The 24,832-nt window shown below is 47.1% G+C and overlaps 1 protein-coding gene across 1 annotated transcript in view; it reads left to right on the forward strand.

Moving 5' to 3' along the window:
• The first annotated feature begins 381 nt into the window (after positions 1 to 381).
• The window catches only part of FARS2 (phenylalanyl-tRNA synthetase 2, mitochondrial), a 331,118-nt gene continuing 306,667 nt past the window's right edge, over positions 382 to 24,832 (forward strand). Inside the window, exons 1-2 of the mRNA XM_058668451.1 lie at positions 382 to 461; positions 16,600 to 17,235. Coding sequence (XP_058524434.1) covers positions 16,621 to 17,235 — 615 coding nt within the window. The 5' untranslated portion in view covers positions 382 to 461; positions 16,600 to 16,620. The remainder of the gene's footprint in view (positions 462 to 16,599; positions 17,236 to 24,832) is intronic.

A 24,832-nucleotide genomic window follows, 5' to 3' on the forward strand; every position in this document is an offset into this window, starting at 1 on the left:
CTGCTTTCCCAGGCCACAAGCAGGGAGCTGGATGGGAAGTGGAGCTGCCGGGATTAGAACCGGCACCCACATGGGATCCCGGGGCGTTCAAGGTGAGGCCTTCAGCCGCTAGGCCACGGCGCCGGGCCGTCAGTGTTTTGTACTGTCCCGTCTTCCTGTGGAAGGCAGAACTCCTTGTGTTGGTTCAGATCTTCTTGGTAGTTTTAGGTAAAGTTTCCTAACTCACTTCAGATAAGCTCCTTTTATGTTTCGATTATTAACCCCTATTTTTCCCACTCTATTTAGTGTTGGTTTTGATCAGATTTCAGAGTATTACTGATTTTTCTAAACTTGAGTTGTCGTTTTGCTTGCACATCCCAAGTATCCTGTGTGTCATTTCTTGCAGGAAAGCGACAGCGTCTGTCCTCCCCTTTGCCTTTTGTGTTGCACTTAGGAGCTTATGAGGGAAGCTGACAGCCACAGTGAGTATTTGTGGTTTAATTTATCTGTTTTTCTACCCCATGAATTTATTTGTTGTTTATGATTCGAAACTAATTTGCCTGGATGTACATTATTTTAAAAAGGTAATTGAAAAATAGAATGGAGCCCGGTGCGGTAGCCTAGCAGCTAACGTCCTCGCCTTGCATGCGCCAGGATCTCATATGGGCACCATTCTTAATCCCGGCTGCTCTACTTCTCATTCAGCTCCCTGCTTGTGGCCTAGCAAAGCAGTAGAGAACTACCCAAAGCCTTGGACCCCTGCAGGTGCGTGGGAGAACCTGAGGAGGCTCTGGACTCCTGGCTGCTGGCTCCTGGCTTTAGATCAGCTCTGCTTCGGCCATTGTGGTCATTTGGGGAGTGAATTGGCTGACAGAGGATCTTCCTCTCTGTCTCTCCTCCTCTCTGTATATCTGACTTTCCAGTAAAAATAAAAAAAAAAAATCTAAAAAAACAGAACAGAATGTGAAAGGCTTTGTAGAGTACGGACTAGATGCTGGGAAGTCTAATTCAGCAGGCTGTGAGGCCTGGGGTCTCTGGAGTCCGTGTGCTGCTACCCGCAGGGGAGTGCCTGCCCCTGGCTGCCAGGAGAGAGCTGTCCTGCCCAGGAACCCTCGGTCCTGCTGCTTTGCCTGCCCCACAGCTGCCCCTTTCATTCACATCACAGTCCTTGCAGATTTCAATGGACAGAGGTAAATACTGATTTGCTCATTCCTAGTATACATTTTTTTATTTGCAAGTATGCTTTTTCTGTGGTTGTAGTTGTTGTATACATACAGGTTTGCAGCTTTGATGATAAGCTGACGTGTAGACAGTTGTTTGTGTCTCAAGTTTAGATTAGCTTCTGTTGGCGGTGCTGCTGTTTGGGCAGCAGACTGGTTGTTGACGTTGCTGGAAGTCAGCAGTCACTGGCAGGAGCATGAATGGGTGATGCAAGTTTTGATGCTTTTTTTTGAGTGTGCTTATTTTGTACTGTTTTTTGTCTCTAAACGACTCAGAAGTAACACTGTTTGGGGGGAGCTGGCACAGTGGAACAAGCATTTTATATTGTTGCCAGTTCAAGTCCTGGCTGCTCCACTTGCTGTCCAGTTCAATAGTAATGATAGGGCGAGGCAGGGAGAGGCAGTGTAGCTGGCCCAAGTCTTTCGGCCCCTGAGCTTGCCTGGAAGACCTGGAGGAAGCTCCTGGCTTGGACCAGCCCAACTCCTGACATTACAGTCATTTGGGGCGTGATCCCAGTGGTTGGAAGATCTCTCTCTATTTCTCTATCCTTTTTTCTTTCTGTAACTGTTTCAAATAAAAATCAGTCTTTATAAAAGTAGTAAGCATATATGAAAAATGAAATTGAAAGACAAGTTTACTTTGATACAAAAACATTTTGTATTTCATGTTTAATTTTTCACAATGCACATTATCTCTGAACTTCTTGAGGATACATTGTCATAAATTAAGTAATACTTTTGCACCACATCAAAGTTTCCAGTTTAAGTATTTGGGCAAGAGAGGGAGTTCCCATTGCTGATTACTCAAATGTATTCTAAGGTCAGGGCTGTGCTGACAAAAAGCCTGAACCCGGGGACTCAGGCATCTCCCACTTGGATGCCAGGAACCCAAGCATTGAGGCAGGACTTGCTGTGTTCCGTCAGGTGCAGCAACAGGGAGCTAGAATTGGGATCTGAGCCAGTGCTGCAGCCCGAATCCTTCAGTGTTGGATGATGGTATCCTGAGTGCTCCGCCATTTGCCCCGTTTATCCTTTCATCTCCTTGCTCCAGGAACTTGTGGACGCACCCTTACGTTCAGCACACAGAGCCATGCACTCTCTCTGTGTATTTCTGAGTTATGGGTGTTCTCACCTTGGTCACTCGTCTATCATTTACTCTCAGCATTTGGATAGTCTTTAGACATTTTGGCCTTGGTGTCTGGCATATATTTAATTTTTCCTCTGTTATTTTCCTGTACTGCCTGGATTCATCTCACACATGGCAACCCTACTGGTTGTCCATGAGTCCTGAGTTTCTTCTGCCATGTATTATGTCCACCTTTGTTTCTATCTTGTTGCTGTTTTCCACACTTACATTTTTCTGTTGCTACTCACTTTCAACAAGTAATAGGAATAATTGCATCAAATTTTCAAATGATTATACAACGAAGCAGTGGTTAACAACTGCCATGAAATAGTGAGATAGGGCTTTTTCTTTTAAGATATACTTATTTTTGTTTCAAGGCAGATTTACTGAGAGAGAGAGGCAGAGAGGGAAAGGCCATCCGTCTGCTGGTTCATCTCCTAAATGGTCTCAGCGACATATGCTGAGCCCGTCTGAAGTCAGGAGCCGGGAGCCTCTTCCAGGTCTCCCATGTGGGTACTCCTGGCATGTGGCCCATGCCCTGCTGCCTTCCCAAGATGCAAGCAGGGAGCTTGATTAGAGGTGGAACATCTGTGACACAAACCCGCTCCCATGCGGGAAGCCGGCATGGGCGGTGGATTGACCTGTTGAGCCTTAGCACTTGCCCTGAGATGACATTCTCAGCGGCTGATACGCCGCTGTCACAGCTGGGCCGAGGACAGCCCTTTAGCAGCTGAAGTTAAGTGTGCACCATCCACAGCGGTGTTAGAAACCTTGCTCAGTTGAACCTTTTGGGGTCTCATTTTCCTCTGTTGCAAGATGAAGAAATTGAGCTTAGTGATCCTCGATGCTTTCCGATGTGACGGTAGAGTTTTTTGTGGGCTGTTCAGATCCTTACACAGAAACCAAATATTCCTACTTTTACTCAAATGTGAACAGAGTTTTTATAGTTAAATCATTTTTTCCCAAACCAATTTAGAAAAACAACGGGTGAAAAGTTATTTTTTAAAATATTTTCTTTGAAATCATACATTAAAGGCATTCTATGTAGCATAGCAGAATACAAGGATATCATTAAATAGCTAGTCTGAAATAGGAAGGCAGACATCGATGTGAAAAGAGAACCACACAGACGAATCCCGGATATGTGGAGTGTCATGGGTTTGCAGATGCCAGTGGATGTGGGGCCGAGCTGGGTGAAGTTGCTGACAGAGGGAAGAAGAGCCCTCTGCTGGGAGCTGTGGGTTCCTGGGACATGCGCGGGGAAGAGCCTTTGACGCACAGGTCATCATGGCTGGCTCACTGTGCTGTAATAGCGAATGTTCGCCTTTCCTTATTCCTTTAAGGAATCATAACAGTTGATTTGCCCTAGTGCCATGCACACATTTAGTGGTCCCCCTGCTCCGTGCACAGCACCCTCGGCCTTGGACGACTGCAGCCCGGCAGCCCTGCCCTCCCACGCTGCGTCCCATGGGGCGTGGATTGGGAGGCGGCGTGCTGAAGTCAGCAGTCACAGGGCCAGCGGGTGTTTCTTGAGCCCTCTCTGTCCACTGCAGGACTGTGCAAATGGTAAGTTCTCAACCAACCAGAATCTATGCCGCATCCAAGTTCCGCTGAAGGCAAGGTGGTGTCTGGTTAGAGATGCCCGCTCCGTGCGCAGCAGTCCTGTGGGTGTGCTCGGAAGCCATGTGTAGTCCTCATTTTCTTTTCTGTAAACAATTATCAGTGCTCTGTCGTGTGGGAAGAAGAGATTATATGATGTTCCTGGTTAGTGGCTGAACAGTAATGTTAGTAATAAAAATGACTTTTTGCAGATTACTCATTTATTCCTCTATCAGGCCTCTTGCTGGGCTGTTAATAAGGTAGCGATTAGGGATGTTTTCCTTTAATCTGTGCTAGAGGTGAAAAATCTTAAAGGCAAATGACTGTTTGAACGTAGGAAGACGTCAGGAAGCCCTAGGATGGCACTGGCTGTGATCCTGGTCGTTCTCCAGAGTGTTTGCTTGGAGAAGTGGCGCAAACAGCTTCGAGCAGCAATGTCCTCTCCGCTGCTCAGGGTGTCTGGTCACATCCAAGTACTCTGCGCTCTCATGTTGAAAGGGAGTTATTTCAACTTCATGCGTAATTTCATGATTGAGAATAGCGACAATTAAATGCCATCAAATGGCTTGAACTTTAAGAATGTTCCCTTTCTTCCCTTCTCCCACTTAATCCAGAGATTTTCACATTTACATTAATTATCTCCACAGCTCGCATTAGGTTATACCACAGAATCTGAATTTCAAATAAATGTCAAAACCAGAAAATAGGCCCGTGGGCTTTCACAAGCAGTCATGAGGAAAATGGACTCTCAGGTGTCCTATGAAGCTCTGGCCTTATTGCTCAAATGCCTTGTCCCCAATCTGGCCGGAGCAGCTCATTAACGGGTTGGTCACGGCTGCCAGGGCCGCCCTGGGTGGGTGCCCTCCTCTCTCTGGCTGCTAGGGGCAGGCCTTGAAGTCCCCTCCCCTGCTGGACCGTCTCGCTCATCCAGAAACTCAAGACAGGAAAGCACCGGATGCTTAGTGTCTTCTTCTTTTAATTATTTTTTAAAGATTTATTTATTTTAATTTGAAAGATTTGCAGAGAAGGACAGAGGGAGGGAGAGAGGGAGAGGGAAAGAGAGAGAGAGAGAAGGAGAGGAAGAGGGAGAGAGAGGAACACACTCATGAAACCTGCTACAGTCTTGGCCACATCTTCAAGCATTGCCCGGCCATTTCCTAACAAACACATACACGTGTGTCTGTTGGGTGAAAGGTGGCTAACTGCGAAGCTGGAGTTTACAGCCAGTGACAGGCTGAAGATTTATACACGAATTGACTGACAGATGTCACTCGTTGTCCACAGGTGTGGCACTGCACTGGGCGAGGGCGGGGTCCAAGAGTTCTCCTGTGTCCACAGGTGTGGCACTGCACTGGGCGAGGGCGGGGTCCACGAGGTCTCCTGTGTCCACAGGTGTGGCACTGCACTGGGCGAGGGCGGGGTCCACGAGGTCTCCTGTGTCCACAGGTGTGGCACTGCACTGGGCGAAGGCGGGGTCCATGAGGTCTCCTGTGTCCACAGGTGTGGCACTGCACTGGGCGAAGGTGTGGTCCACGAGGTCTCACGTGTCCACAGGTGTGGCACTGCACTGGGCGAAGACGGGGTCCAGGAGTTCTCCTGTGTCCACAGGTGTGGCACTGCACTGGGCGAGGGCGGGGTCCACGAGGTCTCCTGTGTCCACGTGTGTGGCACTGCACTGGGCGAGGGCGGGGTCCAGGAGTTCTCCTGTGTCCACAGGTGTGGCACTGCACTGGGCGAAGGCGGGGTCCACGAGGTCTCCTGTGTCCACAGGTGTGGCACTGCACTGGGCGAAGGCGGGGTCCACGAGGTCTCCTGTGTCCACAGGTGTGGCACTGCACTGGGCGAAGGCGGGGTCCACGAGGTCTCCTGTGTCCACAGGTGTGGCACTGCACTGGGCGAAGGCGGGGTCCAGGAGTTCTCCTGTGTCCACAGGTGTGGCACTGCACTGGGCGAAGGCGGGGTCCACGAGGTCTCCTGTGTCCACAGGTGTGGCACTGCACTGGGCGAAGGCGGGGTCCACGAGGTCTCCTGTGTCCACAGGTGTGGCACTGCACTGGGCGAGGGTGGGGTCCACGAGGTCTCCTGTGTCCACAGGTGTGGCACTGCACTGGGCGAAGGCGGGGTCCACGAGGTCTCCTGTGTCCACAGGTGTGGCATTGCACTGGGCGAGGGCGGGGTCCACGAGGTCTCACGTGTCCGTCCACAGGTGTGGCACTGCACTGGGCAAGGACGGGGTCCAGGAGGTCCTTGTCGCCTCATCTGCTGTCTTCCCAGAGAGATGAGCAGGAAGCAGCATAGCCGGGGTTGGAACCAGCATCCCTACAGAGGATGCCGGCCACCCAAGCTCTCTCCCTTTCCCCACCCACGCCCCGTCTCCTCCTCTCTGCAAACCTTTCAAAATAATGACCAGTGGTTTGAGATAGCCTGTGTTCTTGGTTCTTCAGTCTGGGGTAGAGCCTGAGACTTTGTAGAACTCACAACTTCCCTGATGATCCTGATACTGAGGTAGCTGCTCTTGGGGTGAGCATCCTTTGAGAATCACTGCTCTATCAGAACATCACCCTAAGTTTGTTTGAAATTGTAACTTGAATAACCTGGGAAACAGCCCGTGTGCAGAGCTCAGTCCTTCCTGCATCATGACCTTTCCGCCGCACTGCCTGCGGCCCTGCCTTGGGGGGACGGAGCGCTGCTGCGTGCGTCCTTTGCTTCCGTCTCGTGATCTGCCTGTCCCCCCAAGGAGGCTCTGTGCTCGGCTTCATCACTGCAGCAAGGCACCAAGTGTTTTGTGAGCCTTGCCATTTTTTAGTTCATTTGTCTTTATTTTGGATTTTATTTGCTGCCTTTCCATTGTTGGAACTCAAATCTTGGTTTCAGTGCATTATTAACTTAAAGCTTTTTTTCTCTGGAGGTTGTAAAGTTCACACACATTGACATACACACACGTTGCAGAATTGAACAGGTTGATCGGTGCTGGAGGAAGCTGTAGGTTTCTCTGCCTCCTCGTCTCCCAGCCACTGTGTTCAGAGCCATCTCCTGTTGTCAGTTTCTGGTAGGCACGTGATCCACATTATCCGTGGCTGTTTGAATTTGCCTGGTGACATATATTTATAACCTCAGAATCAGTCCTCGAGCCTCTTCAAGGGTCATTAGCATGGCCCATTTAGGTCCCTTTTCTTCCATATTTGAATCTCTTGTTATTTTGCTGCTTACAGTGACTTCCAAGCAGAGTCTGATGCCTTAGTGAGCAGGAGGGCTGTGCCAAGGCCGCAGAGGAAGCTCTCGAAACTTCCTTCAGGCAGGCAGGAGCTGCAAGTGCTTTGTCTGATTTAGCATTAATGTGTTAACAATATGTATCAAGTGCAGTCTATTTAAACAGAAATACACGTAAGACTTGGTTATGTAATGATCAATTGACAAAAATGTGACCAGTAAGCTAACTGCACATTTCTGTGGGAGAACTGCTTCCTTCCATAGTTGGTAATTCGGTGGCCTGTAGTGACATCGCGGGACATCATTGCTGTGAATAGTGAAAATCAACTCTGAGGAATTGTTTCCCGTGTAGTTTGCAGTTTCCGTAAAGTGTTTTCCTGTGCCAGTATTCTAACAGACCTGCGAAGATTATATGGAAGAGTTTAAGGCTTTCTTGTGTGTAGAAACATATGTGCCGCGAGTGAATGCAGGTAGCAAACAGCTGGGAAGATGGGGAAATTGCCTCGCTTCCTTCTGAATTCGGGGAAACTTCTGGAGTGTGAGGCTGAGGTGTGGCTTTTCTAGAGGAAAAACCCTATCAGAGATTACAAATTACATCAACAGGAGGATGCGTTTGCTTTGAAAATTGGAAAGAACTCACTGGGACTCCTGAGAGAAGCAAGGCTGGTGTGTATCCGTCAAGGGCAGGTGCTGGCAGGTGCCGGGCTGAGCCGGAACCGGCTGCGGACCAGAGGACCCGCATGGGTCCTGATTTTGCTGTTTTACAACTTGCAGCTAACAGGCCTGACTTTGTACACTTACTTTGTGTCTTTCGTAGTGTTGGGAGGATTCAGTGAAAGAATAAAAACGATGAAGAAGACTGTACAGTGAGGACGACACCACGTGTAGGTAGAACATAGCCAGGCAGGTATTCTTCACTCGGGCCTGAGAATGACATCGCTTCTGTTTCCTGGCTCCATTGTCAGCTAGATCCCAGGCTTTTTATGTATAATGACTTTATTTGGAGAATCTTAGATACAATTAATGTATTTAGAATATCGAGGGGAAAATAATTTTTAAGTAGAGGCTATTTTTTCCTTTTAATCAGTAACATTTCTAACTGCTTAAAGTAGTTTTTAATATTGTGGTTTAGTGAGTTTATTTAAAACAAGTTTTAATTTTACTTGCCATAATTATTCTCCTTGTTAAATTATTTCTGGGTGTAAACATCATTCTTTTTTATTACTCAAGTAGTTTTAACTTTAAAACTTTTACCTGTATATTACTAAAATTATTATAAAGTTATTTTTTAAGAGCTCCGTTTATCTAAAAGAGAGAAAACTCGTCTTTCCTGGTTCAGTCTGAATTTCCACTGCAGCCAGGGCTGAGACTGGGAGCTAGACGTCCATCCAGATCTGCCACGTGCTTGTCTGGAACCCAGTTAGGTGGATCATAGTATTTTACATATTTATGAGTGCATAAATACATGCATATTTATGAGTGCAGTGCGTATCTGTGTAATGATTAGATCAGGAGAAGTGCTCTGTCCATCATCACTACCTTTTTTTGTTGCTTTTTCTTTTATATTGGAAACATTCAGAATTCTGTAATATCTTAAATATTTATTTTTAAAATCCTGTTAATGTTGCAATACTAAAGCACATAAAGGCTAATTTTGGTATTTTTGTTTGACAAGGTTTTGTGTTCTTTCCTTTCATGGAGAGGAATTTTTTTTTCTTTTTTGCGTGCTCTGGCATATTTAGGAAAGCATTAATCATAAAGTAAATTGGTAGCACAAACTTCATTTTAACTTCTGGTACTTTGTAAAAGTGAAAAGTAGTGGCAGGGTGACCGGAAATCACTGCCACTCTAAGCCCAGTGATATATTTAGACACTTCCTAATAAACCTTCAGATTAACTTTGTCAGGTCTTCAGCCTGCAGTTGTTCCCTGATGTTTTCATTTAATTACACATTTTAACCTTTTTGACTTCCTACCGCCGAACTGATTGCTCTTGGAGCCCAGCACTGTGATTGGTGTTTAAAAATAACCTTTCAAAAGTCGTATTTTTCCATTTGTTTTTGTGTCCATCACAAGGTTCTCCACCATTGTTGAATAATTAAGGAGTTTCCTGTGTGTGACAGAACACCTTCAGAGCTCTGTTGAAAATATGCCATTCATTAGCAGAGCTAAGAGATGGCTATTTCCCAACTGAATTGCATCGATGAGAAGACGTCTCCTGGAATGGTGGGACGGCGTTGTGAATTCAGATAATAGCTGCACTTAGAATGGCTTCCTAATACTCTCCCTCTGCTTACGGTTAATTTTTGAAAATATTTGAGCTGTACAAGAAGTAGCTATCACAGAACATTGGTGGGGGCCTGGGGAGTTCTCCGGCTCTGATCCCTGCTTCACAGGCCTTGCCCTCCGTGCTCCTGCCAAGCTCAGGCACAATTGTCCTGACCAATGGCGTCCTCATTAATATTGTAATGGGACTTGGCTAGCCTTTGGAAGCAGGGTGCCTCCGGTAGCAGAATGCAGTGCCGATAGCTCTAACCCGTGCTGTACGTGCGTTACTGAGGCCAGTGGTGGACAGTAATCACCTTAACCCGCAGTGACTGACGTTTGTCCATGCAGTGGAGTGGGGCTTCTGCTGCTCAGGCGTGTCCCCTGTGAGGAGGCGGACCTGCAGCCTCCTGTCTCAGGAGCGCCCTTAGTGTCACTCAGTTGCTTCACGGTCAGTGCGAGAAGGTGTCATTACAGAGAAGCATGTGTGTGCTGTGTGATCTTCAAGGCTGTTGAAGTGCTCAAGGTAGAAGAAGCAAAATCCTAGTTCATTGGAATCTGCAGTCGTTTGTAGGAAGTATACCAGATGAGTGGGAGTAGGCTGGTGAGTTGGGAGGGTTCAGTCCAGCTGGAACAGTGGTGTGTTAATGTGTTCCCCAAGCATTGACTTCAAAGCACACTCTCCACGTGGCCCTAATATGGTTTGAAGAATAGTATTGTTCAGCCTGCTTTATTTTGAGAATTGTATGATCCTTGCCGATGAGAGCCATTTATCGTTCGTTCATTTATACATAAAACAAGCGCTTCCTGTGAGTAGGTGCTTGAGTACCTGGCCATATTGTAGATATGTAATAATTGGAGAGTTCATGCTTTGAAAGGAGTATTCTCTACTGGGAGACATGTTCACGTGTCCTGCTGATTGCTGCCTGGGACATCTGGAAGGTGTGGCTCCTTCTGTGTTAAGACCCAGCTTGTTCATCACATGGATTATTTAGGTGGATCTCAAGCATGACAAAATTTTCCCACTTCCTGCATTTTCTGTTCTTTTGCACAAGTAAGCTGACCTCTTTATCTTTGTCTCTATGCATCACAGGAAGTTCCTCCCACGCCAAGTTATTATGGGTCGATATCTAGTAAGGAGTGTGTGTGCTGGTCGCTGGAGCACTCCCTCTGCGAGGAAGCCCTGGTCAGGGCCACAGGGACCCAGCACTCAGCGCCAGCACTGTCTCTTGAGCCTTGTTCTGAGGGACCAGGATCCTTCTGGGTTCTTGGTTCTAGAAGTGTCACAGTTGGTGGAGTCAGTTCTCCTGAATCCAGAACAGGCTGCTTCTCTACCACAGTATGGTTTATTTATTTTATTAAACTATAGTTTCCTTTTCATCAATATCACTTATCAAATGGACAAAGTGAAACCACTTTTTTAAGCTCAATTATTGATTTGCCACACAATTGAAGTTCAATTCAAATGTTACTTTAAGAAATGAGTATTTGTTCTACCAAACAGCAGAGTCAGAGGGAAGAGAGAGTTGTCCATCTGGTGGTGTATTCCCGGAATGGCCTTGGCAGTGAGATCTGGGCTAGTCCTTCGTGAGGAGACAGGACCTCTGTCCTGATCTCCCGCGTGGGGGGCAGGGGCCCAGCTGCGGGGGCCGTCTCGAAGCTGCCTGTTCAAGTGTGCCAGCGCCAAGCTGGATCAGAACATAGAGTAGGATCTAGGTCTGAAACAGACACTCCGATATGGGATGCTGGCCTTGCAAGCTGATGGAGAACTCACTGCACTGCAACCCAGGCCCCAAATACTGTCTACATACATGCAACTGCCATTGTTAAAGATTTATTTATTTACTTAATGTCAGAATAACAGAGTCAAAGAAATAGAAAGAGGTCTTCCATCCGTTGCTTCCCTGCTGAAATGGCCACCACAGCCAGAGCTGGGCCCATCAAAAACAGAGCGTCAGGAGCTTCTCCTGGGTCTCCCATGGCTGTGCAGGGCCGGGGGATTTGGGCCATCCTTTGCTTTTTTCCCAGGGCAGTAGTGGGGAGCTTGATCAGAGCTGGAACAGCCAGGACTATCACTGGTGTCCATCAAGGGTGCTGGTGCCAGTCTGAGGATTAGCTTGCTATACCACCTTACCAGCCCTGGGATGATATAGTTCTTATACATTCATTGCATGATGGAAAAATTGCCAGAATGGTATCAATTAAGATATGGAAAAGGAGACTGGAGGTGATTGTAATGTCTCTGTGAATGTAGCTGGAAAATATCAAAAGTTGTACTCTGAAAGATGTTTGGATGAGTTTGGCTTTGCACAATGAGTAGCAGTAACAGTGAGCAGACTTTACTAAAGCTAGACCTGGTGAGACTGGTGTGGGCCCCCAGAAAGAACATCTGTTCTATGCCTGGCCCATCCTGAGAAGTTCAGATTTTGACCTATGGTAATTGTACCAACAGCTACATGGCCCCTTTTCATGCATCTTGAGCGATGACATAATGAAGCACAAGCATATTGTTGTCAAGTATTGCCTTTGTCAGACGAAGTTTGTTTTTATTTGGAAAGCAGAGTTAGATGGACTGACGAAGTCATGGAGACGGAGTCTTCTACCTGCCGGGTTTCTGCAGGTTGAAGTAGAGGCATCTTCTGGAGATGGCCGATCCAAATCCAAGAGCCAGAAGCTTCTTCTGGGTCTCCCAAGTGGGTGCAGGGGCCCAAGAACTTACAGCCCCTTACACTGCTTTTCCAGGTCCCATGCGGAGTCCTGGACTGGCAGTGGAGCAGTCAGTACACACACACACGTGGGATTGGCAGTGGGGCAATCAGTACACACACGCGTGGGATTGGCAGTGGGGCAGTCAGTATACATACACGCGTGGGGTTGGCAGTGGGTCAGTGAGTACGCACACGCGTGGGGTTGGCAGTGGGTCAGTGAGTACGCACACGCGTGGGGTTGGCAGTGGGGCAGTCAGTATACATACACGCATGGGATGCCGGCTCCAGCACCACAGGCTTAGCCTGGAATGCCAGCCCTGAGCTAAGTTTTAATATGTTTTACTTAGAAACAGGGCACTGTTTCTACTGAGAAAGCATGATATAATATTTTTGCTTCAATATGTTTGAAAGATTTCTTTTGCATGTTGAGAGGCATATTTAATATAGGATCCGGTGTTGCTAGTTTCCTTAAAAATCCAAGTATATTGGGAAAATACCACTGAGAGGTTAGAGTTGGAAGTTATGATTGAAAATTAGTAACAGAAAATTGAAAAGGCAGTGAGGTATTTTATATGCCAAACATCTTTCCTGCATTGTTATCAAACATAATTGCTAGCTGGTCATTGAACACAATTAATTAAATTACTTTGGAGAGAACTATATTTACCGTGGTATTCTCTTGATAGAATTGGCTTTTATGCAGTCCTTAAGCATGTCTTGAACTCAACAAGTATTTTCAAATAGCTTTTTATAAATCAGGTTTTTTCAAATTAGAATATTTAAAGTTTAGCAGATATTCATTTAGATAGTTTAGAAGTATCAAACTGAAATATGAAGCTATAAATTAAAAAATAAGTACCTGGGATAACTCTTAGTATTCTTCCAGGTCTTTCAGAGTTTTTCCTCTGTTATTATGTACTTTTTTTTCTTGGTTAAGATTTATTTTTATTTGAAAGACAGATCTGGCAGCGAGAGAAGGAGAGCCACGGAGACCGTGCTGGTTCAGTCCCGAATGGACCCCATCACTGGAGCAGAGACGACCTGACATGTGCAGCTAGGAGCCAGGGGCTTCTTCCGAGTCTCCCATGTGGGTGCAGGGTCCCAAAGGCTTGAGCTCTCTTCTGCTGCTTTCCCAGGCCATACAGAGGGATCTGTATTGGAGGTGGAGCAGCTGGAACTCTAACCAGTGCCATGTCTGGGATGCTGGTGCTTGCCAAGTAGAAGTTGAGCGTGCTATGCTACCGTGCTGGCCTCTAATATCCATTTGTAAACAAGTATATACTGTATTAACAGATGGATGTATCTCTGTAGTTCATATCATAAGTACAATTTTATACCCATTTCATCATTTTATAGCCACACAGTTGTGTGATTAAAACTTTTTCAGGGCCTTCACAAGGCATAGGGCCTTAGCCTGTGGTGCCGGCATCCCATGTGGACACCGCTGTGAGTTCTGGCTGCTCCACTTGCGATCCATCTCCCACTAATGTGGCCCGAGTCTTTGGGCTCCTGCACCCACGCGCGGGGCCTGGAGGAAGCTCCTGGCTCTATGCCTGGCACCGCCGCGTTCTTCCTGTAGTGGCCGTTTAGGAATTGAACCAGCAGGTGAAAGATCTCCTCATTTTTGTCTGCTTTTCTCTGCCGTGAATCTGCCTTTCAAATAAGAAAAATAAAATGTGACTGTTACATTTAATGACCTCCATACTATTTTACTCCATGGCTCTATAATTTGCTTTATTATGCTCTTGTGGGACACTTATACTCATTGTTTGTAATTTTTTGTTGCAAATCATACTATCATGAAATTCCTTTGTGTTTAATTTCAGTGTTTAACTGTATTATTTCCTCTTGATTAACTGCTGGAAGGATAATTACCTTGTCAAAGAGTATGAATCATTTTAAGTCTCTTGACAGTGCAGAATCACTTTCTAGAAAGGTTAAACCAGTAACACTTGCCAACAGCAGTCTGCGTATAGCCATTTTATTTGTTTTCTTGCTAGTCAACAAGAGTGATAACACTGTTGATTTGCCTTTGTTAATGGAAGCAGACCGACCATACCCCTACTGCTACTTAAAAAAAAGATTTATTTATTTTTATTAGAAAGTCAGATTTACAGAGAGAAGGAGAGACAGATAAATCTTCCATCCACTGATTCACTCCCCAGGTGACTGCAGTGGCCCTGAGCTAGCCAATCCGAAGCCAGGAGCTTCCAGGCCTTGGGTGCAGGGTCCAAGGCTTGGGTGTGCAAACAGGAACTTAGCAGATTCCTGGTCTGGATGAGGGAGAATTGGGAGTGCGTGAGAGAGCCACCTGGGCCTGGTGGATGGGGCCCAGCTCTGGGGATGGAACCAGAAGTGGCTCTGGGGGAAGAACTCCAAGAAGCAGTGTAAGGATGCCTTCCCAGAGCAGTTCCAGACTTTTCTCTCACAGCATAGCCCTCTGGAAGAAAGAGCTGCTTCCATGTTTCTCACCCCGGGTCTCCAGTTGGGTAGATAGCAACCACAGCATTATGACCCTGTGCTAAGGCATGCGAGGCTGCGTTGATGGATCTCAACACTGCAGATCTGCCGCAGTGACACGCCGAGCAGTGTAGATGGGAGACGGACTTCACCCGAAGGCCAGTCCAGAACACTTGTGAAAAGACTGACAGAATAACACTGTGCATGAATAAATATAGAGTTCCTGGCATGTGACACCTGCTCGCATGATGGCAGCCCCAGGCGAAGGTGCTGTGCTCAAGCCTCTAGCTCGAAGCGGCCAGCAGCACAGGAAGCTCCGGGGGCTGGATATTCTCATTCCGGTGTTGATTCTGGTGCGATGGGCGGCCAAGCTGTGCTTCTGATGGTCACTTGGGACAACATCGTTCTCTTCTAATGCAGCTTGCTTCTCTGGCGTGATGTGCTTCTTGGCTGTGATTGCTTTGCCCTTAAAGGAAGGGCGGTGCATAATTGGATGCTTTAAGAAAACCCAGTAGATTAAAGTTTCGACTTTGAGTGAATGGGTTTGTGTAAATTAGGTTTATAAACTGGAATTCATTATGAACATTGGGGCATCACCTGTAATGACTTGATTCTCAGATCTCTGAATGGAAAAGCCTGTGTGATGGCAGTATGGGTTCAGGTGCCACCTGTTGGGTGCAGTTCTAGTCTGCTCCACCTCTGATCCAGCTCCCGGCTAACGTACCTGGGAAAATAACACAAGATGGCCTAAGAGCTTGGACCCCCTGCACCCAGTAAGGTGCCTGGAAGAAACTCCTGGCTCCTGGCATCAGCCTACTACAGCCCTGGCGATTGAAACAACAAAAGGAAGAACTCTCTCTGAACTCTGCCTTTAATAGATCTTTTATAAAAAATAAATGGTGGCTCGTGTGGCCATGCCGGAGCAGAGTGTGACGGTTCAGACTGCTTGCTGCCGTCTTGGCGTTCTGTTAGCAGGCCCACGCTGCTCAGCTGCACCTGGCTCTTTGTCACCCATGTAGACTGGGTCCCTTCCGCCACGGATTCAGTCTTGCTGCTGCTTGGTTCTGATTCAGTAGTAGAAATTTGCCTTTCCACAACGTGATTGATGGGATGCTACACTGTTGTGGAATTTAAATCACATGAGTAGATATGAAAAGAAAAAACTTGAATTTGTACAAATAGTCCCAGTTGTCCAATGGGAATAGTCTGTCACCTGTATAACTACTTCCGAAAGTTTTCTGTTTTTATTCTTTTAAATATTGAATATAATCTCCACTTAAAGTGACATATTTTTTCCAAATCATTAAAAGAAAATGTTATTGATGTCACTGTAAGATCTGGTAAAATCATTCAAAAGTTGTGCTGTGTCACAGCTGTGCCTGCAGGACGGTGGCCTTTAGTTAAGAACATCACTAAGGGTCCAACACAGCCCTCCATGCAGTGACCCTTCCAAAGGTTGTCAGTTCTAGAGTAAAAACAAATAGGTGCTGTCCTGTTTAAAGCTTTGTCCCACCCGTGGCGTTCAGAACCTGATAAATCTGCAAAGCCAAGAACATGGCGAAGGCAGGACAGCCTGAAATTCGGGGTGTGTGACTTTGACTCAGTGGTAGTGGAGAGCAGGCCTCTGCCTTAGTCTGGCATTTTTGTTGCCATTCCATGACACTGAGGAATGGGTCATTTATAAAGGAAATACCTTCAGCTCTCCCTGCTGTCAAGTCCTAGGTCAAGGTGACAACCGTTGATGAAGGTCTTTCCTCTGTTCATCCTGTGGCAGGAGGCAGAGAGGATGGGATCTGAACTCGCAAACTCACAATGTTGTTCCCACGATGACACTGCCTTGTGAGTTTAGAGGAAGCATCCAGGGCAGAACAGCCCCTGTTAGCATTCCTTTAATCGGATCCCCAGCTGTGCTGCCATGGTGGTGGGGTGGCCTTTGTGGCAGTAGGACAGTGAGGGCTGTTGGGGTCACAGAGGACTCACTGGTTTTGCACCTAAGGGAGGCTTGACTTGTGCTTGCTGTGTGCTCTTTGCAGAATCTGTGAGAAGCTTCTACGATGGTTTGCCCGGTTTGGGGGAGATTTGCCCGCACACATGCCTATGTGGTGAGAAAGGCCGGTTGTATCTGCAGTGCCCTTCAGCATCGGGCCTGGGCCTCAAAGCCGGCGGCGTCAGAATTTTCTGCCCAAGGAGCTCCAGGGTCCAGTGTGGTTGAAGTGCTGGGCAAATCCTACCCTCAGGATGACCACACCAACCTTACCCGGAAGGTCCTCTCCAAAGTGGGCAGGGATCTCCACAATCAGCGGCATCACCCGCTGTGGCTGGTCAAGGAGAGGGTGAAGGAGCACCTGTACCGGCAGTACGTCGGCCGCGCTGGGACCCCGCTCTTCTCCGTCTACGACAGCCTGTCTCCTGTGGTCACAACCTGGCAGAACTTCGACAGCCTGCTCATCCCAGCTGACCACCCCAGCAGGAGGAAGGGAGACAACTATTACCTCAACCGGACGCACATGCTGCGAGCGCACACGTCGGCACACCAGTGGGACCTGCTGCGCGCGGGGCTGAACGCCTTCGTGGTGGTGGGTGACGTGTACCGGCGCGACCAGATCGACTCACAGCACTACCCGGTGTTCCACCAGCTGGAGGCCGTCCGGCTGTTCTCCAAGCATGAGGTGAGTCTCGCAACCTTTTCTTGATGTTGAAGACCATCCAGGTGCCCCTGGGGCGGAGGTCACTGCAGGTTAGCTCGGGGCACCAGGATAGTGGTCTTGAGCTTGCTTTGTGTTAGTGACTTGCCCGTTTCGTGTGACAGTTTTTGGGCAGCCCCTGCCTGGGATTTTTTGACTTGCTGTATTGCTAATTACAGTAAGCCGCTGTTTGCTCTTGTCTCTTCCCATTCATTCTACCCATGCTGACTTCCCATTCTCAGCCTCCCTGTGTGTGTCTCGGCACTGGCTCAGTTTTGCGTTGATCTGAGATGAGTGAAGGGATCCCCTTGACATCTGTGGTCTGCTTGTTCCAGGTTTCAGTTGGTCTCCATTAGTTACGCTCTTGTGCCGTCAGAGATGCAGGCATTTGGTGCAGACCTGAGGCTTGTCCTCTAAACTCTGTCTTGTGCCTGTCCTCCACTGTGTGCTGGTGTGGAGTGCATCAGCTGTTGCTGTTCCTGATGCACCGAGCCATTTGGATCAGCCATTCTGCAAAGCACCTGACTCTTCACACTCTAACATTCGTCCTTAATTTATGTACTCTCTGCCAATTTGATTGGCAGAGAGACAGAGCTGCCATCCGCCAGTTCCCTCTCCCGATGCCCGCTGTTGCCTGGCTGGGCTGAGCTGGGATGCAGTCTAGGGGTGCGCTGTGGGTGGTAGGGGCCCACCGACGTGAGTCTGCTGACAAGGAGCCAGAGTCAGGGGCTGTAGCCCGTGCTCAGGCCTGTGCAGGCTAGCGTGGGACGTGGGCTTCCAGCTGCCAGTCCGGGTGCCTGGCCCTTGTGTTTTTTCACTAGCCTGCTTTCTGTTGTCAGGAATTAGGGAATTACAACAAGCACAGAAAGTCTTTTCACTTTCCTTCTTCACCAGTTCTCCTTGCAGACATGTGCAGCGGAACAGAGGCGTTAGCATCACCACAGAGTGCTGTCTTGCAAACACAAGACAAGCGGGCGGTGAAAGCAGGAGCCTTAGACCAATCATGTAGTGTTTTGCGTTAAATGGTTTGGGTTTTGGATAACAGGAGACAGCTGAACAGTGTGGTCCCCTTCTGTTAGCCTCAGGATGTGCTGTCATCAGTGACTCTGTGATCAGGTAGGCCACACAGGAAGGCTGAGGACTCTGCAGCTCGGAGATCTGAGAATAGTCTACTTATTTTCGAAGTTAGGAGGAATAGCGATTAATAAAGCCATAGTGTGGTAGGACATGAAAGGAAATGAAGCCTCAACTGGGTCCACTTGCACCATGTGCAGAGAGCCAGTCACTGACAGCGGAGTAGTGGAAGAAACTAGGTGTCTGTTGGGGAGCACAGAGCACGGAGCTGGGCAGCTGTTGCGTCACTCCTGGGATCCCCAAAGAGGAAGGGGTGAAGGTTCTTACTGATGGAGTTGGGGCTGAGAGGGGCAGAGTCGGCTCATGTTCAGGTTCCTGGTTTGTCAGTGAGGTTCAGGACCTTCCTAAACTTGGTTAGCCACACCTGTGCTTTTTAGGAATTTATGAAAGGCTACATGGGCTCCAGTTGGTGTAGGGGTTAAGGGAAGGGGACCTGTATTCCGCTACACAAACCCCCCCAGGGCCTCACTGGCTCTCAGGGTTCTTAGCTGTTGGCAGAAGCGAATGACACCTTGAATGTGGTGATCAGGACCTTGTAAGGCCAGCTGAGTCAGTGATTTGCTTTGGTAGAGGACAGGCAAGGACACGTTGGGCGAAGAGAGGCAATTACGGGAGTTTGGTTTCAGATGGGTGAACGTCTGGGAAATATGAGCAGGCGATAGGATGCCAGTTGGGATTAATGTGAAGCAGGAAACTGCGGTGCCAGGAGTGTGATGTCTGGGTCATGGTGGTGGACAGGTGCTCAGCCTCCCTTAGCTCATTAGGGAAATGAAAAAGGCAGGTGTGTGCTGCTGTGTGCGCCCACCTGCCGTGAGGAGGCAAGGATGGCGGTGAGAGGCACAGCGGCCAGGAGTGATGAGAACAGGAAGTGGGGGAGTTAGCTCTTGTCTTCCTTTAGGTGCTTTGTCCTGTCCTGTTTAGCAAGAAGCGCGCAAGGCCAATGCGATGATAGTACTCTGAATTTTGACTTAACTGTTTAAAAATGTCTGCATATGCACACATAAATGAATCTAATCTTACTGTTTGATAAGGTGCTTCTGTGTTTATTCATTTAAAGCGTAAAACCTCAGAAGGTTTAGTGACTTGCCCAACGTTGACTTGGTAGAGCTAAAACTCAGACTCAGGTTTTCTGTACTGCTCATTCTACTTAAATGTTTTCCATGGAGCTGCTGTGTAAGTGGGACCTGCTTAATGACAAAAGGGAAGCTTTTGCTCCAAAAGTGACTTGGGAGAGGAGGCTGGGGAGAAAGGGTACTTTCTGAGTGTCTGCTCTTCACTGAAGTGTTGGTACTAAATCTGACCCAGTGTTTGCTCTCAATGAAATATTTTTCCTTTTTTCAGTGTATTCACGTAAAATTGTTTTTAGAGAATTGTGATCATACTACTTATGTAATTTTTTGAAAAAGATTTTTTTACTGGAATGGTGGATTTACAGAGTGAAGGAGAGACAGAGAAAGAAAGATCTTCTGTCTGCTGATTTACTCCCTAAATGACCAGAATGGCTGTATTTGGGCTGGTCCAAAGGCAGGAGCCAGGGTCTTCTGGGTCTCTCCCATGAATATAGGGGCCCAAAGACCTGGACCTTCCTCCTCTGGCTTCCCAGGCCAATAACAGAGAACTAGACTGGAAATAGAACCGCTAGAACTTGAAGCAGCACCCTTTGGGATGCAGGCTGTAAGGCGAGCCTAGCCTGCCCCATCCTGGCACCAGCCTTACATATGTAATATAAAAAGTTTTTAAAAATTTTTAAACTTCTCCTGTTATTCACTTCTCTTTGTAATCATGATTTTCATCATTTTATAAGCATATTTCTTGTAAAGCAAATGCGCAAGTCCATGGTTCAAGAAAAATGATAAGCGTAGAAGTGGACGAACAATGTGATAGAAACGCTTAACTGTTGGCCATGGAGAGCAAACCTCCTTGTTTATTGGAAAACAGAATGCACACTCTACACGCCAGCTACATGTGGTTGATTTATTGTTGGTTTTGTTGAAAGATGCTTGATTGTACTACAGTTGAAACATTTCAGAGTGACATAGTGAATGGAAGGGAAGAAGAAAAAGTCTCAGACGTCAGTAGAAATGAAAAAAAGTATAATGCTAAATGAAAAAATGAAATGAGGGGTGCAGGGATAAATGAAAAAATTCACAAAATGAATTAAATAACCACTTGAAAGTGACTTGTTAGATTGGATGTTTTTCAGTTGAAGAAAACTGAAAACTAAATTTAGAGCAAGCTAAAAACTAAAGGACAACAAAAAACCATCAAGTCAACACTTGGCACATTTCGGCTGGTATAATGTTAGTGTTAGGAAAATGCTGGCTAGGAGTAAAGGATAAACTAACAACGAGGAGTTTGTATGTATATGCGCTTTGATGTATTGGTGTTGTAGCTTTGAGACTTTAGGCAAAATTGAAAAATTTAGTTAGGCTTGACAAATTCTTTATGACAGTGTAAGATTTTAAATGATTTCAGTCAGAAACACCTGGATTGAACAGCCAAAATGAATAAAGATGAGGTCACTTGAAAGACATGATTTTGATTTCTTTAAAACTCATGTTATTCATGTTATTCCTGTTATTTTGAAATTTGTGTGTGTATGTTTATGGCTCTGTGAAAATTCCCATGCAAATCCACATATATCAGTTCTTTTTTTTTTTTTAAAGATTTATTCGTTTTATTACAGCCAGATATACACAGAGGAGGAGAGACAGAGAGGAAGATCTTCCGTCCGATGATTCACTCCCCAAGTGAGCCGCAACGGGCCGGTGCGCGCCGATCCGATGCCGGGAACCTGGAACCTCTTCCGGGTCTCCCACGCGGGTGCAGGGTCCCAATGCATTGGGCTGTCCTCGACTGCTTTCCCAGGCCACAAGCAGGGAGCTGGATGGGAAGTGGAGCTGCCGGGATTAGAACCGGCGCCCATATGGGATCCCGGGGCTTTCAAGGCGAGGACTTTAGCCGCTAGGCCACGGCCGCCGGGCCCCACATATATCAGTTCTAAACCCAGTTCAGAGGCATAATTACATGAAATGTCATTCTGTGTCAGTTAGGGTCTACACAGATGTCGAAGATTCAGCAGCCTAAAGAGCTGTGCACTTGGGTGACAGCAGTGGCAGGCTGCCACTTGACCTGCCTCCCCTGTTAGAGCACTGGCTCCTGTTTCCATCACTTCACTCCTCATCCGCCTCTGCTAACGCATCCTCGGAGGCACCAGACCCACAGCCAAGCACTTAGGAGCCTGCCCTCTGTTGGGGCGGCCCGAATCGTGTCCCAGTGGCCTGGCTTTTGCCTGGCCCAGCCCTCACTGTTGTGTGCACCATGCAGATGAGCCAGTGGCTCTGTCTTTCAGTATATAAACACAGCTACAAAATAAATTAAAAACCCCTCATACTACAGTTGTTTTCGGGTTCACCTTACCTAGAAGGAGATAGATGAAAATGGCCATAGCACTCTCGGTAGTAACCAAACACTAACAGATGAGATTTGTGCCAGGAGTGCACTAGAGAAATACAGTGTGTTTATTTTTAATTTTTTAAAAGATTTATTTGTTTTTATTGGAAAGGCAGATATACAGAGAGAAGGAGAGACTGAGACAAAGATCTTCCATCTGCTGGTTCAATCCCCAAGGTTGCAGTGGCTGGAACTGATCTTATCTGAACCTAGGAACCAGGAGCTTCTTCTGGGTCTCCCACGTGGGTGCAGGGTCCCAAGGCTTTGGGCCGACCTTGACTGCTTTCCCAGGCCACAAGCAGGGAGCTGGATGGGAAGTGGAGCAGCCCGGACATGAACTGGTGCCTGTGTGGGATCCTGGCATGTGCAAGGCTAGGACTTTAGCCACTAGGCTACCATGCCTGGCCACATTGTGTGTATTTTTACAGTGATGTGGAGTGTCATGTGTCTAAAAATCAGTAACTCACCACTGTAGTCATCAATATGAAAAATCACCACTGAGCATAAAGTGTTGAAACTTACAGTGCATGGTTGCATTTATGTAAAATTGAATGAGCCAAGTTAGCCAATGTATTATCTGGGGATCCATATATGCATGGAAGAGTTTTAAAGAAAAGCAGAAGATTGGGCCCGGCGGCGTGGTCTAGCGGCTTAAGTCCTCGCCTTGAAAGCCCCGGGATCCCATATGGGCGCCGGTTCTAATCCCATCCAGCTCCACTTCCCATCCAGCTCCCTGCTTGTGGCCTGGGAAAGCAGTTGAGGACGGCCCAATGCTTTGGGACACTGCACCCGCGTGGGAGACCCGGAAGAGGTTCCAGGTTCCTGGCATCGGATCGGCGCGCATCGGCCCGTTGCGGCTCACTTGGGGAGTGAATCATCGGACGGAAGATCTTCCTCTCTGTCTCTCCTCCTCTGTGTATATCTGGCTATAATAAAATGAATAAATCTTTAAAAAAAAAAAAAAAAAAAAAAAAAAGAAAAGCAGAAGATTAAAGAACCAAAGTGTAGCTCTGTTTTTACCTCTGTGAGGAGCGAGGGGGGGATGCAGGGTCAGGTAGGGGTGTGGCGTAGGCCTCTCTTCCTCTGCTCTTTTTTTCTGAAAACAGCTTCAGGTGGTGAACATAAATTCTTTAAACATGTTGTATGCGTACACTTCTATATGTACAGCTTATTGTGTGAGTTTTAAACAACAAAACAGTTCATAAATGGGCCATTGTAGGGTAAGACACGATTTAGGATGGTGCATGAGAAAATGCAAGTTCAAATGACCAGATATTTCAGACCCATGAGATTAGCATGTTTAGTATCTTAACCACATGCAGGGTGTAAAGGCAGCATAAAATGGATACCATCTGTTGGCAGTTGCCATTTTGCAGAGTAACTTATTGTTTACAAAGAAAAAAATGTATGCATTATTAGGGCATTTTTTTAAGGTATAAAAAAGATTCAAATATCCATGAAGAGGGAAGGATACATACAAGAGACTCTATGGTAGGCTGAATGCTTGATAGCAATGGAAATAAGCTCGAGGTTCCTGTGTTAACAAGGAGATTTGTAACCCAACAGAAGACAAAACAATTAATTAGGAGTGATTTCAAACTCTGATCTCCTTTTTATAGAAGTAGGCCCAACAACAGGCTCTACACAACACATTCCTCTGTTGTGGGTTGTGGTCTAGATCTTTCTCCCAAACACAGATTTTGTTTTGTTTGTATGGGAGAAAGAGAGAGCTAGCCTCCATGTGCTGATTTATTGCCTAAATGCCCACAGTACCCTTGGCCAGGCCAGGCTGAAGCCAGGAGTCTGGAACTCCACCTGGCTTTCCAATGTGGGTCGCAAGAACCCCGGTATGTTGGCCATTTGTTTGCGTTTGCAGGAAGCTGGGGCAGAAGCAGAGGGGGCAGAGCTGGAACCAACGCTGTGGTATGAGACACGGTTGTCTCAAGCAGCGGCCACCCCATGAGCCCCATCCCCTCTGTCTCAGATGCCTCCCTCCTGTGGACTGCTCACTCACACCTGCAGCAGGCGGTGACTAACAGTGCATTGCTGGGCAGCTCGCTGGCCTGCTTCTCTGCGCAGTCTCAGGATGTCATCTCTTGCTGCAGCTGACCAGGAGTGTGGGTATGGCAATGAGGTTGTCATCATGAGCCAGGAACTGCAGGGAAATGTGATTAAGGAGGTGTAATGTCTAAGAATTATTACTTAGGGGTTAGTTGACTCGTAAAATGTAAAGAAAAGTCTAAAGAAGATAGGACTTAGAGATACACAAATACCTTAAAAGGTTAGTTCAAAATGTAATTAAAAGATGAGTTTTGGGATAAAAACATTTGAAATCTATGCTTTTTTTAAGCTTTATTTATATTTTTATTTGAAAGGCAGATTGAGAGAGAGAGAGATAGAGGTAAAGAAAAATCTTTCATCTGTTGGTCCACTGCCCAAATGGTTGCAAAGGCTGGAGCTGAGCTAATCTGAAGCCAGAAGCCAGGACTTTCTTCCAAGTCTCCCATGAGAACGTAGGGGTGCAAGGATTTGAGCCATCTTCTGCTGTTCTCCTAGTCCTTAAGCAAGAGCTGCATCACAATCAGCTTCTGGGGCTCGGACTGGTGCCTGTGTGGGATGCCAGCACTTGGAAGGCAGAAGAACCATGTGGAAGCTTGTGCAACCACCATGCTGGCCCAGAAATTTATACTTAATTTTTTTTTCTTTTTAAACTCTTTACTTATTGAAAAATATATTGCTCTTATATTTCTTGATTCCCTTTGCAACTGCTTGCAAATCAGGGTTGGACTAAGCCAGGGGCCTGGGGCTGAATTTGTGTCTTGCACGTTATTACCAGTCCCCTTCTGGGGTGCGTAGTAGCAGAAAGCTACAGTAAGAAGTAGGAGCAGGTCTCAGACGCAGGCACTCAGCTGTGGGCTGTGTGCGTCCCTGCTCCTGTGCCAGATTCCTGTTCCCATAACCTGCGTTTCCCGTGAACTTTTTGAAAGCCTCTATT

This window comes from Ochotona princeps, chromosome 1, assembly GCF_030435755.1.
Source record: "Ochotona princeps isolate mOchPri1 chromosome 1, mOchPri1.hap1, whole genome shotgun sequence".
NCBI classification, from domain to species: domain Eukaryota; kingdom Metazoa; phylum Chordata; class Mammalia; order Lagomorpha; family Ochotonidae; genus Ochotona; species Ochotona princeps.